At 31.3% G+C, this 16,845-nt stretch overlaps 1 protein-coding gene across 1 annotated transcript; it reads right to left on the reverse strand.

Annotated features, from left to right (window-relative positions):
• Positions 1-1,408: 1,408 nt before the first annotated feature.
• LOC115995282 (transcription factor MYB108) lies at positions 1,409-3,651 on the reverse strand. Its single transcript, XM_031119788.1, has 3 exons — positions 3,317-3,651; positions 2,617-2,746; positions 1,409-2,424 (listed from the first exon to the last, which is right to left on the reverse strand). Exons 1-3 carry the CDS (start codon positions 3,477-3,479, stop codon positions 1,698-1,700), a joined length of 1,020 nt encoding a protein of 339 aa, XP_030975648.1. The 5' UTR covers positions 3,480-3,651; the 3' UTR covers positions 1,409-1,697.
• Positions 3,652-16,845: the final 13,194 nt, after the last annotated feature.

Raw genomic sequence — 16,845 nt, forward strand, 5'->3', positions numbered from 1 at the left:
AGCTCCTATTTGGTAATGTTGTTTTAATAATATTGTTTAAATATTATAAAAATATGTTGTTAGAGCCGGTTTGCTCTTACTAATTCACATATTTTTTTTCCAGCTTACATATTAATTTCCCTCTAATACCCTTTTCTTTGTAATTGGGTTGACATTTTTCTTTTAACTTATTAATTTCTTTATTTATTTAAAATTTATTATAATCTTACTTTTATCAACTTCCTATTCTGTTTTCTAAAATTCATTTTTAATCAAAATCCCTTTATTTTTGAGAGATTATAACGGGTGAGAGCATAAAATTAAAATTTAATCTAAATAGGCACTTCTTATGGGTGAGTTTGTTTCGATCTTTTTGATTTTGAGAAGTGTTACGTTTACAATATTTTTACAATAAATCATAGGTGGTAAGTTGTTATTGGTTCTAATTTAAATCTACAACTTAAATTATTTTTTTGTCCACCCATAACTACCAATAATAACTTGTCACTTTAGATTTATTATAAAAATGTTGTGGACATAACATTTTCTTTGATTTTAGACTTTTGTAAAAAATTGGTGATTTGCAATTGTTGTCCAAATGATACAACATAAAAATGTAGTTAAATCACAATTACAAAAATGAAAAATACGATTTCTAAATTTTACCTAATGCCCAAATTAAAAGTGGCAATTTGAAGATTGAAACCACCATTATGATTTTGGCCAAAAAAATCTAACAAATTGGTACCCAAAAAAAAAAAAAAAAAAAACACTTTCTTTTTGCTTAGGCTTCTTTTTATAATCAAAATCCCCTCAATTATGAGGACACAGATGGTAGAGACTGAGGCCACTAACCTTCTCTTTGTTTCTCTTGTTAAAATTAATTATTAGGACAAGAAGAGAATGAAAAATTAAAAATTAAAAACTTGGATTTACATAATGGCCCATGTCAAAGAAGGATTCATATTAGATGGACTTTACAATAAAGTTTGTCTTGCAAAATGGGTTCTATACACTTTGTCCGTACGATGGCAAACAAGCAAGAATTCCTTGGAATTGTACTTATGGCCTTGATCATGTAACACGATAAGATCATTTTAAATTTAACTTTGAAACTTTGTCCTTAATGGGCTAACTTAAGTTATACGTCGGCCAATCACATAGAGACACAACTCAAAAATCATTGCGAATTACCTTTTTGCAATCTAGAACATGGGGACTTTAATTCCCATTCAGGCCCCATGGACAAGGCTTCAAATGTTACACGACTTAAAAACCAATATAATAATACTTTAATAAGGACTTGTAAGCTTAGTGGTGGAACCAATTATGCACATCTTTAATTTTATAAAATTATCCAAAACCATGCTTCGTTAATGCAATCAGAAAGAAAAAAGCATAAGAAAACAAAAAAAAACTACACGGTCAATTTCAAAGAATGAGATTGTAAAAACCTCAAATTACAAATTTTCCCACCCCACAAATAGAAAGAAAGAAAAAATGAAAAATGAAAAACAAGGTACAAACTGAATAATCCACAATTAGACCTCTCGGTTATGTCTTTCACAAATCTATAATTAAGTATCCTAAATTAATTATTCTAGCTTCATAATTCTCACTTTTTTCGTTTTCCCCATGTTTTTTTTTTTTTTCCTTCTCTTCTTGTTCTCTACACATGAATTCCACTTTCCACCTTCTCTTTTCTTATTTTTCACATTTCAAATGTTGTTGTTGTTGTTGTTGTTGAGTTGTTGCTGTAAAAACCACAAGTCATCAACATTCCACAAATTGTCTGATGTGTCCCCACCATCTAGCCACTGATTGCTCTGCTCCATAGCTTGGAAATCCAATCCATTATTGAAGTACCCAGATGGGCTAGTAAGGCTGTCTTGGTACCCAACCTGGCTAGCTTGGAAACATTCAAGACTAGGGTTGTTATTAACCGGGATATTGTAATAATCAGTCAAGTCCGAGACAGGTGAAACCTGAGCCCCAAACGAGTCTGATGAGCCTGTATTACTAGAATTTTCTGGGGTGTTGTAACTTGGTGTAACTTGTGCACCCCTAAAGTCATGGCCAATAGCAACCCCATGTGGTAAAACCATTTGTCCAGTTTGGACATCTAGGTTATTATTGTTTATGTGGTAATTATTGCTGTTGTTGTTGGTGGTGGTTGTGGTGGAGGTGGATGAACCTTTTGAACATGCTTCAGTGGTAGCGGTGGTGGTGGTGGCGGCAGCGATGGAAGTGTTGGCCGGGGCAACAGTCGCGGCCTGAATACGCTCAACCAGCCTTGGCATCCACAAGTACCTCATGGTATCCTTGAATTGCTTGCTATTCACGTCACATTTGAGCTGTTTGGCATGTTTTTGGACACGGGTTCTCCAATAGTTTTTGATCTCATTATCTGTTCTCCCTGGCAAGTGTTGTGCAATTTTGGACCATCTGTCAGTTCACAAAACAATCTCTTTTAATAAGAATTAGGGTTAAAAATCAAAGAAACAATTGGTTTGAAATTAACTATAAGTATATAAAATCAAATTAAGAAGTAATATACTAGTAGTGAATAAAAAATGGTGTGGGACTATCCATATAAGATAGAATATATATATATTCTTCAGTTCTCCTTTTACTTACCGGTTTCCCCAACGAGAATGAAGCTCAAGAATCAAAAGCTGCTCTTGTAGGGTTATGTTTCCACGTCGAACATCAGGGCGTAGATAATTAAGCCACCTTAATCTGCAGCTCTTTCCAGTTCGTTTCAAACCTGTTTGAGAAAAAAATTTGATTAGATTTAACAATATTTTTGGTAAAGTTCTTAGCTAGAGCATTTTTCTTTGATGTACTTACTTTTTTAGCCTGTATGTGACTTTATGTGGGTGAGTGCTCTAACAATTATATATGCTTTACAAATATCTGAGTGTACGGTTAAAAGAACAATAATCTAGCATATCACTTGTTCATTCACACATAGATAACCTTACAAATCTATTATCGTGGATGTTGTTTTCCAGAAAAAGGTGCACAGCTTGTGATTTACATATTCATATTCTATAATGGGTCCTGGTCCATAATTGATTAAATTTGAGAAAAAAAGAGAGAAAGTGGATCCAATTTACCAAAGGTTTCAAATCAGAGACGTAAAGAATAAAAATTTCTGTAAAGCTAGAAGCATGAGCTAAACAAGTGAATCACATATTGACAACATGTTGTTTGGCTTATTCATGAAAAAGAAAAGAAAACATTTACTACTTCTTGGGCTTTCTTTTTTTTGCTATGGTATTGGAATAGTATGTGAATATAAAAAGTAAATATAAATGGTTATATTTATATTTACCTGCACAGCGAGCAAGAGAGTTCCAGCGACCTTCACCATGATTAGCAATGTAATTGATGAGAGTGAAGTCTTCGTCAACAGTCCAGGGACCTCTCCTAAGGTCCATATCTTCATCGATTTGACTGGTGGAACTCATGCTTCGGCCTCTTCCTTTAACATCCATTACCTCAAATGGAGGAACTTATTGATTGAAACAAAAGGGTGTTTCTGTATTGGATTTAAAGAGTTTTGTTTTCTTGAGAGAGAGAGATAGAGATGAAAGAAAGAGAGAGAGAGAGTTAGATTAATACAATAAGGAAAGAAGGGTAGGCTTTTATAGAGAGGAAGAGATTGGTTTGAAAAGAGAGAGAGAGCCGCAATAGGGACTTTCATTAACTTAATGTTTTAAATAACACATAAGTTTGAGAGTAATTATAGTTAGCAAGAGAGCTTCGAAGTTTGACACTTTGACTTTCCATCTTTTTTTTCTGTGTGTGTGTGCGCGGATGTTAGTGGGAGTCGGAGCCAGTTTTATTGGTTTGCGAAAAAGGATTTTTTTTCTCCTTCTCGAAACTTGTCTACAACTATTTATTTACAATTGGGAAAACAAAGTTGTACTTGAAATCGTTTCTAAAAAATGCATTTCTGCCATTATGAAAGTAAAATAATGTTTCTCGCAATATTAAATATTTACTCTTAACGATTCTCAAAAAAAAAAAAAAAAAAAAATTATTTTACTTGTAATCTGCTTTATTTATTGGGTCATGTTAACGAGTGTCCTAAGGGTACTGATTAAGAATCCATTTTCGGAAAATTTTGATATCACTTTTATGAAAAATGAAAAAAATTGTCAAAACATTAATTATTTTTTTATTTTCCCATAAAAACTTTCTTTAATTGGATTCTTAATTAGTGCCCTAAGGGCACTCATTAACATTTCCCTTATTTATTTATTTATATAAATAATAAGTTTAAGTTTGTTTGCAAAATATTTGACTAACTTATTTTTTTCCTCTATTAAATACCACAACAACATTCTTTTCTACTTCTTCACAAATCGATGCTATAATTAGAAATTAAGTTGTAGTTGGAATTAATTATTTGAGTTAATAGATGAAATGACTTTTGTTTATAAATTTATAAAAATTAGATTAGCAAACCTTTTATTATTAAAATATATATTTATAATTTTTACTATAATTTATACTATTCATATTATTAATAAATTATATATAAGATTATTTAAAAACTTACAAAATTCGGTCTCAAGTCTTTATAAATATTTTTATACATTTATTCATAAAAATAATATTATATATTTAAATAGAGTCACATATTCATGAGCTTGTTTATGCACATGTACTTATGTTTAAACTTAATTTGTTTAATAGTTGAGCCTAAACTTGAACTCGATTTTTGTCTCATTTGTTAAATAAATGAATATGAACAAACTTTTTCATGAGTCGTTCAAACTATTTGTAAATGGATCGGTTTATTTATAACCCTACACACATCTATAGCTTAACACTTATTCAAAAAGTCTAATTTAATTGATACAAAGTCTGCCTTTTTCATCAATAATATTTTAGAGAAATAGATTTCAATTTCATTTCATAGAGGTTTTTGCTGATGGATGTGATACATTTGTCAAGAACTCATAATACACTTTGGGAGAAGAACTCATAACAAATTATTGGTTTCAGTTAACGGGTGTCCTTAAATCAATTTTTTTTTTTTTCATTAAAACTTTCTAAAAACACTTCTTAATACAAATTAATATCTTTAAGGTATATGTTAACTTTTTTTTCTTATTATTATTATTATGTTACAGTAAGTAGAGGAGCATGCATTTCCTAGGATTTGAATCTGAACCCTTTGAAGTGAAGGATCAAAAGACCATTTTTTTTCCAACCAAAATAGACCACTCAAGTTAAGAGACTCAGTGGTGGACATGTGCACTTGGTACCATGATCCTCTAAAGTAGCAGGTTGGATGTATATATCTTTGTTTCTTCAAAAAAAAAAAATCATGAGTAGCAGCTCATCATAGACTCTCATTCTCACCTCATGAACCCCACACTCTATCCTATTCCTATCCCGACGCATTGTACAGCATTTGACGGCTAGCTAGTCTCTTTAATTCTAAACGTAACATCTCCTAAAACAAGCTCGTCAAACTCAAAATGCCAAGATATTATCTATGTTACCAGTACTTTCATCTCAGTATCAATTAATACTATTTTCTTATGTCAATGTTAAAATCTAAATTAAGATCTATAAAACCCACCTCTTCAAATCCTTTTCTCTAGATTTTAGGACGGCTTTTGTAACTTCTTAATTGATTTAGTAAAAAGGATTAGAGGAGAGGGACCAATTTCTCATAACCACCACAACCCCTCGAAGGACCAGTCATTACGTAGCCCAAAAATAAAGGAACTTCGTACTTAATCATACCTTTGCTTTATTGCAAATTGTACTTTTGGTTAGTATTTGATAGGTATATGAAGCCCCTGTTGAGGGGCATTTCTATTTTTGTCCATTTCTTGTATCACCTAAACACCACTTAATTACTGGTTTTGTCAAATATGCAGTGCATGTTGTTGATGATCAATTACAACTGGATAGATTAAATACTTTGGTGGCATTGCAGAAAGGATAATGACAGCTTTAATTAATTATTTGCTTTTGATGTTTATCCTCTAAATTATAAAGAAGGACTAGTCCTTGCATGCGTGCCCCAAAAAATAGGTAAATAATAGAGGTATTACTCTTTATTAATTAGGAAAAAAAAAATCAAATTTAGTATCAATGGTGCTGTAAGTGTTTAACAAAGAGGGATGTTCCGGATATAATAAATTTTACCATATTAATCTTTTTCTTTTCTTACAAAGAGAAGGGCGAGAAGAATATTTGAACAAAATTAGATTTTTTTTCTAATGAAAATCAACAATACTATTGAACCACAAGACTCGTGTTATAAGTCCTACAAATTAATATAGTAAATTGAGAAATTTATTTAATATGTTGTTGAGAGACAACACCAATTACATTCAGTTTGTAAACCTTATATGATAAAAGTGGTGCTAATTAATTTTAGTAGATTCCTTCAATAAAACAATAACCAGGTTCAGGTTGATCAAAGATTGTTTTAACCCTAAAACTTCTTAAAGCCCAGCTTTAAAGTGACAATCCTGCATGACTTTTTTGTTTTTTTAGCGATTTGCAAGTAGTGTGTGTGTATATATATATATATATATATATATATTTATATTAATAACACGGGCATTAAAGTAAATCCAAAATAGCATTGAAAATGTTCAAGTTGACAGTGGCTGAAAAATTAGTGATTGGTGAAACGAGATTGAGCCAATCTGCCCTTGTGAATAGTACGAGCCACATTTGACGAAGACTGATTGTTTTGTATATGCACGCAAGGAATTTAATTGCCGAATGTTATTGCGGATTTGTGGCCATTATTATTATTGAGATTACGTAATGCTCTCTTTCACTTTCAAAGCAGCTGAGTTTTTTCTCACCTCTTGAAACTTACTATTACTTTTTTGCTGATGAAAGGGTTTGGTGGATTGGTGTAAGCATTCTGTTGGCAGGAGGGTTTCTCTTTCTCTCATATCTTAATTTGTATTCTTATTTTTGTTTAATATATCCAATTTCGAATCTTTTTTCCTCCTAATCTGCAAATGTATTGGTGGCAAACAATAGGTATTAACGTAGAGCATGTATCATTCATGGGTTTTAAAAGTTTTATGTTTTAAAACTTCAAATATTCCAAATAAGTATCAAGCTTTATGTTATTATTGGGGCCTTAAAGTTAAGCCGCGTTGCATGATTCTTTCTTTGGAAAATTCTTGGATTCAAATCCCTTCTCCTCTTCTTATTATAAACCAATTAAGGGTTATTTTACAAATATCATTTTTGGATATTTTGACATAATTTTTTTTTTAATTTTATTTATTTATTATAGAGTTTCAATCTATAGCATTTGCTTCTAATGATTGTACATCAGAAATATTTTGACATAGTTATAACTTATAAATAGTGGCTCATACTTATCAAAAATGAAAAAAAAAAAAAAAATCATATTTTTCATGAGAAATAACATTGGTCTCTAGTTTGGGAGTCTCGTGGACTGAATTATTGGTTGGGGGGTGTGGGGGCGAAGCTCTTGAGGTATGATAAGGGTATATTGCAAAATTTCAATGAACTCGATTATTTTGGAGGTATATAGTCATTATAAAGTATAAACTCTTTTATGAATTTCTCATCGCTCTCACTCTCTTGAATGTAGGTATACTGCTGTGGGGTCATGGGCCCAAGTCATACAATTGGGTTTTGGGCTTAAGGCTCAAGCCGAGGATAAGGGGCCATCCGAGGATGGGTAAGTATAGCCAAGGAAACCCATGCTAGTGGATAAGGAAGACAATATTGAACATAATGGCCTAGGAGTTTGTGCCGAGGATGAATTTGTCCTCGGCTAGCTAAGGCCGAGGTCCGTAAAGGATGCCTGCCATCTAGAGGTGTGATCCATGAAGTTCTAGAAATATGGATAAGCATTGCAGGAACAAAAGACAAAGAAGAATCCCAAAATATCTTGGGAAAAACTGCTATCACCGCATTGAATGCACCCCAGCTAACTCCCTGGCCGCATTAATGAGGAAGTGACCTCTGCACAGTATTATTGCAGCCTTACAACCACCCCAGAAGACTTCTAGAAGGGGCTGATGGGACAAGTATCAGTATAAACCATCAACTATCCACGTGTAGGGTGGAGATGAAGGAAGATATGTGGTATAAATAAGGGTAGAGACCCCAGAGATCGAGGGGGAGAAAAAAGGAGAAGAGAAAGTACTGGAGCAATCTCAACAACTCCTGTAACCATTATCATCCAATATATACTAGAACAGAACTCCTCAGATTGTGCCGAGGACAAACTTTCTTGTACAAACTTGGTTCGTTTCTGTTTGATTGTCTTGAAAACTCATCATAACTATTATCTCATTCACTAAAGCCTAGTTCTTCTATCCACTCTCTACAAATTTATTGTACTGAATTCACTGGACCAGTATCCCATACATTTTGGGCCTAGGTTGAAAATCATGTCCCTACAACTGCTAAATCACATAAATCTCTCTCTCTCTCTCTCTCTCTCTCTCTCTCTCTCTCTCTCTCTCTCTCTCTCTCTCTCTCTTCATATTTTGAGTGATTTCATTAAGATAAAATATCTTATAACATACATGAATTTTATTTTAGTCCATACACTTTCAATTTGAGCGATTAACTCCTTGAACTTCAGGTTTGTGACAAATCAAACCTTCTGTTAGTATTATCTATTAAGTATTAGATTTTGACAAAAAATATTATCAAAATCTTAATTGTTTAAATTGAAAGTCTAAAAACTAAATTAACACTCACATGCCAAAATTTAAAGGTGACATTTGTTTAACATAGAAATAAACAAAATATTTTGATGTATGTTCTTGACACTATGTAGTATCTACCCTCTGATTCGACTTGGCGTTGTCGATCGAGGCTAGGATCTACAAAGTAAATAAAATATAGAAAATTATCTTTGGACGGAGAGAATGAATACTAAACATGATCAAAATATTATATATAATGGGTTTCATTAGGAACAACAAGTGGCGTACTGTTTTTCTTGATTGATTATGAGAGAGAAGCATTCATTTTAAAAAAAATGTTTAGATAGACATTGAAAGGGGAGGAAACATTTTCATAGCATGATGATCACGTGTACAGTGGGAAAAGACTACTTATTATTGCATATTCTCATATGCATGCACTTCCCTAATTAATTTCATTTGCTCAGTATCCAATACATTGTTTGTCTCTTATTGTAGGAGACATCTTTCTGCTTTTCAAATCTTTATTGTTGTTTTGGTCGGAACAATTGTGTTTTTGTTTTAGCAAGGTGTTTGATGATCATGTTTATTCTCCAATGTATATGTCTATGATCAAGATGCTGCAAGCTATATATATATATATATATATATATAATATATTGCTTGCTTCTTGTAAAGCAAAAGTACTGGTACCACCCAAAAGGATAAGCAAAGGGACCTACTAAATAATCACATGTTTCAATCAATTAATCCACAAACTTTAATTAGTGGGACTAATCCCTTATTAAAATTCAAGAAGCCAATTAGTGTGAACTACAACCACTACTTATGGAAGTGTATGTTAGAATATTATGATGTGATAATTAAAATAAAAATTATGAAGGCCTACTAAACATATCTCTAATTATGAATTGCTCTCAGGTGAAAGTGCCTACTTTAGCTACTTTATAATCAAGCTTAGTGAAAAGATATACTAGAGTACCATAAAGCAAGATTCATGCATCCCCTTAAACAAGTTCATTAATTTGTTCTAACACACTAATGCCCAAGTTACTTTGTAAGAAATGGTCACAAAATGATCATTGGATATTTTTATGTTTGGCCTCACCATAGAAATATGACAATGTAAAATAAGAGTGTAGAAGCTCATACTTAATCAAACCAACATTGTCAAGTGAAAGTGCTAGAAATAGAATTTAGCTTTGCTGCTTTTGCAAGACATGTACACTACCATGCATTTTGAAAGCTCACAACAAGAATTCCCAAATGTCTTCCTCATGTGTCTATATATATATATATATAAAAAATTTCAATTCATTACTAATCATTGTTGTGTACTGTATAAATAGATATAGATACATGTAGATTGTAATACGCGAGAAGATTCTACTTAAAAAGTAGAAGAGCGAAGAATGATTAAAAAAGAAAAGCTGAGTGAAGGAATCTGGCTCAAGTGAGCTGGAGGTTTGCTAGCTTGAGCAAGGGTTAGGTAAAATTTATGCCTTGATTTTGCTCGAGCGAGGTGCAATCTCACTTGAGCGAGACAATTATAGAAAGTCAGTTTTCTACAAACTTTTGCAAAAAAACAGGGGAAAAAGATTTTTTTGAGTCCTTAAAACAGCTAGTAACCATTACAATGTTTTAGAGCGCTTGTCTTAACACAAGTGACCTTTCCAAGGTGTCTTCTGATTGACAACTTTTCATTGTTTATAAATAAGCACCCATATTAAGCTTCTTATAGTTTTTGAAAAGATTTTGACATATTTTAGAAATTTGATGCACCGCACAATTCACACATGGAAATCCATAGGATTCTCAAAGATTGTGACTTATAGAATCCAAATTTAGTTGTATTCTATAAGGAAAATTAAATGATTGATTGATGCTTCTAAACCTACTCTTGTATTTTCACTGGTTTCCCCTAATTTTCCAACCATTATGACTCTTTAAATAACCGAAAAAATTACAAAAATAAAAGATAAAAATAATTTATTCAATTTTTAGTTAGGACCACTTACGAGAAGCAGGATATGTGTTACATTAGTTGCCTTTCCTTTATAAGTACAATAATATTTATAAATGTTAGGCTAACAGTTTGTAATCGAAGTTGTTGTCATGGTTATTTAATTATGGAACAAGTATCTTTTTCTTTTTTCCTTTTTTTAGAAGAGCAAGTATCATTAATTCTTTTGTAGGCTAAAATCGGAAAGTAGCTTAGATAATTTTTTTTTTTATTAGTTTTCTATATATAATTAGAATAAAACTCTTTTGTATTCACTTTTCTATACTATAAAAAATAATCCTATTTTCCTTATACCGATTTATTCATTTTCAGTTAATGAGGGTATTTAGAGGTCTTCAAATACTTGGCTATTCTTTTGAATATGTGTAATTCCCTAATCTTACACGCACCATGTAATTACAAGAAATTCATTGGGTGTGGCCCAAGATACTGATTAAGAGTTTCAAATCTAAAATCACATGAGTCTTATGAGGTCTTAAAAATCACTAAATCAATCCCTTAAGGTAAACCTATTTATTTAATTGAAAATTTGATTTGATAATAAAACAAATTAACATAAAGGTGAGTTGAAAATTTTAAATTACTCATCAAATTTTTCTCCAATAAATAAACCCATACACACTCACATAAGAAATCCATGTTGTTACTTAGAATAAATAATTGAATAAAAAGGTTGAAAAACTAAAATTAAAAAAAGGTTAAATTCCATAAAAATTAGAACACATGTTTTATATCCAGATTATAACCAATTGTAGTTACAATTTTAAATCTCTAAGGCATCTGAAGAGATTAGTGTAGAAAGAAAAGGAAAGTGCAGTGTGAAAAGATCTTACTTAAAAAAAGGAGAAGGTGTATAGAATATAGATAGATTCTGAAAGTAAGCTTTTTATACCCCCCAAAAGGAGACTAGAGGGAGAAAAGCAAACAAAACCAAGATAATTGTCCAAAGCAAGAAAAACCTTTATCATTGTGGAACATGCCCCCACAACACAAAATTCTATCTTCTGGGACTTGAACTCTTACACACAACCCACTGTCACAGCCTCATCATCATAAACCACCATCGAAAACAGCAGGTTTATTTCAAAACTGTGGCACCAACTTCATGCTTCTCTTCTATTTCAGAATTCATGAACAGCCATAATATGAGTACTCATCTAAGAAAAGGATATACAGAGAAGCCTATCTTCAATATTGGCATAAAAAATAATTGATACCCTTTATTTTTGTGGTGCAAAATTCGTACCCTTACTTAATGGGAATACAATACTTTGCGGGTTACTTTTGATTTGATTATCAAATTTGTGAAATGCTATTATTTGAAGGTTCGTGATATGTTCTTAATTAGATTTCTCATGTTCATTAAAAAAAAAAAAAAAGATTTCTCATTTTTAATTGATCTATTGTGGGTTACAGATAGGACTGTAATTCTCTCTCATCTCTAAATCCACTCCATGACAAATTGACATATGATACTACTTTCACTTTCAACTTTCAAGTGCTAGAAGACATGCACACTCTAAGCTCCTAAAAAAGTATCTCTCTTTAGTTTACCATTAGAATTATAAAATATGACAACTTCCTCTGTAACCTTCCTTTTAGCCACAGTAACTCCAATGATTTAAGTAAAAAAGCAACATAAGCTTGACTTGTTGAGTTCTCTCCTGCGTTAGATATCTCGGGTCATTGTTTAGTATTTACATCGATAATGTTTTGAATTATTGAACGCAATTCCGATGGTTTGAAAAATGTTAAAATTACTATTATTTTATCACAAAAAAATGTTTTCAGATTAAAATAACAATTAATTTAATTAGCGTCACATCAACTATATAATAAAGTTGACAAATGAATTTGCCATCAACCTTTTTAGTTTATTTGTATATGTATAACTTTTTAAAACTTCATATTTTCATAGTATATATAATTATACTTAAACTGGCTTTCAAAAAATAAACAATCAGCAATATGCAAAAAAAAAAAAAACATTATGATTGCATCCAAATGCACACAATATTAAATTTAAACCAAAAACTAGGCTTCAAAAATTCAAACTTACACCACCATAGTTGCTAGAAACAAGCCTTAATTGCCATCTGATCTAATCCAGTCACCAGAAGAGGAAAAAAAAATGTGGGAAGAATAAAATGGTTCCCTGAGTGCGACACCATTGATCCATAGTTTCCTGGTCCTTTGTCAAAAGCTAACCGGGTTTTAAGGGCTTATGGTGTTGACATTTCTACTGGCCGGTGTCCATTTCCATGTACAGAAAAAGTCTCTCTTTCATAGTTGGTTTATAGCCAATTTTTATAGTATATCTTATTGTTCTAAATATTCTCTTCTTCTTCTCTATCTGAAGCGTCTTTGACCCAAACATATCTTTGCAACCTTTTTTTCTTCTCACCCTATTTTTGACCTATTGATCAGGCATGCGTATTTTTTTTTCTTCATAAGAAGTATACACATGTTAGGTATACAAAATTTTTATAATTTGTTTGACAAACTAGCTTGGATTGGAGATTTTTTAAGTAATTTACATGTTCATAAAGTTAAAAATCCATTGCATCTTACATGTTACTTGACCATTCACCAAAAAAGAAAGTTAGAAAGGATGTGATTGAATATGATGCCCTACCTTAAACAAAGTGTCGAACATAATACTGACATTAAATTACACACTCCCACACACTCATACACACAATAATGGACTTCTTAGATCAAATTAATATTATTATGTTGAAGTTTTGATTGAAGTTGAACGCATCAAATTCCAATCCTGATGATCTAAATGCAATTGCTTTTGGACTTAGCTAGCCCCTGCCCATATGATTGGAAAGAACCCAATTAATTAAACCTTTCTTTTTTTAATAGTTTTTGGACTAGGATAGTTGAATACTTGTATGTACTAGAACTAGCTAGAGCAAGACTGGTAAAATTTTGGCTAAAAATTGAGTCAAAGAATGTTCAAACATGACAAGAAGCTGGGGGTTGTGCACTCTCACCATACTTATCCATGTCCAGTCCGTGTGAAACATGAATGGAATTCAAATTTTTCGACAGAAACAAAGCTGTATTAGAACTCTTGTCTACATTGACCTAATCTAAACTGCGTATTTGGGCAGCCATGTCAACCTTAAAAAGCCTATTTTCCAGTATTGGGCTTGGCCAGCACACGAAAACTTATGCGGCTTAGAAATTTTCCAATCCAAGCAGAGATTTTTGAGTTACCAAAAATGGTGTACTTTTAAAAAAAAAAAAATTAATAAGGATTAAATGATTAAATTCATTATTTGCATATTAATTTAATCTTTTTGATTAAGTGATACTTAGTTTATCACTCTTTGTCTTGGAACAAAAACTTTTCTAAAATATGCGTTTTAACAAAGAAACATTTGATATTTAACAATTTACGCTTTACCAATATTTTAATTTTTCTCTTACTTCTGTATTTTCAACTTGTCCTGAAGCTTAAAGGACACAAAATTTAATGGTTTATTATATTTTAACCCTTATAGTTTAGGAGTATAACATATTAAATCCTAATATTTAAAATAGCAACAAATTAAAACATACAGTTTCAAAAGTAACAAATTAAAGTTCACTCATTTAAGGGAAATTATATTGTGTTTGGAATTTAAAATGAATTGCAGTTTAATTTGTTACTTTTTAAAACCCCACATGACTTTTTTTTTTTTTTTTAAAGAGAAAAAACCCCCCACATAACTTAATTTGCTACTTTTGAAACACTATGATGTTTAATTTGTTACACCTCCTAAACTATAGAGTTTAAAAATTTTTAAGTGCATACAAAAAGGGTAGGTGGCCATTTTCAAATATATTATGGGACACACATATATGGTATAGGCTAAAATTAACAAAAAAAAATTATGGGATGGGAATAGTGTAACAAATAGAAGTCTCCCAAACATATTTAAATATGTTAAATTGATTTGGAAAATTAAGACAGACAAGGGGGAAAAACCTTTATTCTTTGTAATTTTTGTAGTTTGATGGCACATAAGATTCTCTTTTCTTTAATTCTCCCTTTATTTCTAATAAGAAATCATAATTAGTACAAGATGAACACATTTAAGAGCATTTCTATTCTTTTGATTGAAGCTAGATGCATGTATATTCCCCCAATCTTTCAAACACGTATAGTTAAAATAATTGTAAATGATAGCTGTGGCTAACTATAAAGAAGCAGCCAAAGCAAGGAGAAAAAGATGACCACCAATGTCTCATCTCTAACAAGCACGCCTTCTTGTAAAGCTAAAATTTAAGGTTTAAAGTTTGAGTTTTATGCTTAAAGTAAGTGTTTATTCAGCAAAAAAAGATTAAAGAATGCTTTTGTGTTCCCCGTGGTTCATTGCCATTTATACAAATTACAAAGTATGCGTGACAATGTTGGTTTCTAACTCTACATTTGGAGCAATTATATATGGGCATGATTCTTCTTTAATATAACAACATTATTTTTAGACGAGCGTGTTGTTGAATCCACTTGCCAAAAGTTTTTTCCATGATAAGTGAACTTTAGTTTAATGATTTGTATTTTTTGATTTGATTGTTCAATTGGCTATTGTGGACCCTTAAAGCTTTCTTACTCAGATTTCATTTCACACATGGTGGTGTGTGGTGGGGAAGATCAGATACAGTATAATTGTGACGTGGCAGAACAAGAAGAAGCACGTGTTGGTCTTCGATGCACTGTGTTTGTAAGTTTGTGACATATGTTTATTATTATAGCAGCCATGAAAGGGGACCATTATCCATTCATTGTTTTGGTCTTGTAAGTAAAATTCCTAATATGGGTTGGTGATCTTTCAGGGGGGAAGAGATATATATATGGGACTTTTTGTTTTTGAGATCTATGAGCATCATTATTGGAGTTGCTCATCCATTGTTGGGTTGGGTTCCATTAGCTGATCAAATCTTGACCCTGGCTCTAAACTCTACTTGACCCTAAAAATGAGTCCTAATGTGTGTGAAACAGGCAAACTGCAATATCAACTGTGCTATAATTACCATGCACGCGTGCATTTTTAGTTTGCTAGAGATGCCACTTTCAGTGTGTATGATAACTTTTGGAGAATGGTATTTTGTGCATTCAATATGTATAATCATCATCTCTCTTTTATAAACACATGAATTTCTCGTAAAAATCTACATGTTTGTGAGAAAGATGATGCATATTTAAAATGTTTTAAGATAGTTATGTTGCAATTTGCAATTGGTTTGGCTAAGTATATATAAGGGAATCTAAATGATTTTTTATAAATATGGTATATATATATATATATATATATACCCGATGTATGTGATTATTATTACGACTTGCAAATGGTTTGGTTAAGCATTAAAGGACCAGAGTTAGGGTTATATACCATGTTATGTGCAGCAATTGGGCTAAATTTTTTGGTCTTTTGCATTAAGATAATTAGAAATTCGTTTCTATACCTGACACCCACAAAATTTATGAGTTCCCTTTAAAAGAAAAAAAAAGGTTTAGATATCTTAATAACTTTAGTGGAAAATTACAATTTATCTCATATTGTTTGGTCCTAGTTATCATATAATTTAATTCACAATTTTCAATTGCTACATACGATATTTGACTCCATATGACTTGTAATAAACTGAAATGGTTTGAGTTTTTGTTCAAATTTTACATTTTGTCGACAAAAATCATTTTCCTAATTGTAATCTACTCTCGTTACAACTTAGTCACACAACCTTTTCAACTTCTACATTTTTACCCCTAAAATTTGGACTAAAATGAAATCCTAGACTTTATATTGGACAAAATCCTAACAATTATATTTTAGTCTAAATATTAGTTGATCACACCTAACAATTAAAAATTTATGGACTAAATTATAGTAGGACCACACCATAGGGGTCAATTATAATTTACCATAAATTCAAATAATAATGAGGTCAAAAGTTTCATAGAAACAAAAGCGATCTCATAAATAAAATTAAATGTTCAAGTATATCACAGAAAAAGTACAAATGTCCAATTAGCCGGGCAATTTTCTTTTATAAAAGTAATTATGTAAAATATTCAATATGTATTGTACAACAAGATATATATAAATATATATATATATATATATATATATATTCATAAGAAGACAATAACCTTTA

The sequence above is a fragment of the Quercus lobata genome, chromosome 6, assembly GCF_001633185.2.
Source record: "Quercus lobata isolate SW786 chromosome 6, ValleyOak3.0 Primary Assembly, whole genome shotgun sequence".
Classification (NCBI taxonomy): domain Eukaryota; kingdom Viridiplantae; phylum Streptophyta; class Magnoliopsida; order Fagales; family Fagaceae; genus Quercus; species Quercus lobata.

Coding starts and splice junctions, on each gene's coding strand:
- LOC115995282 (XM_031119788.1), bottom strand. CDS start 3,479: ATGGATGTTAAAGGAAGAGGCCGAAGCATGAGTTCCACCAGTCAAATC. Junction 2,747..3,316: donor CTCTCTTGCTCGCTGTGCAG/GTAAATATAAAT, acceptor TTTCTCAAACAG/GTTTGAAACGAACTGGAAAG. Junction 2,425..2,616: donor CATTCTCGTTGGGGAAACCG/GTAAGTAAAAGG, acceptor GTGAACTGACAG/ATGGTCCAAAATTGCACAAC.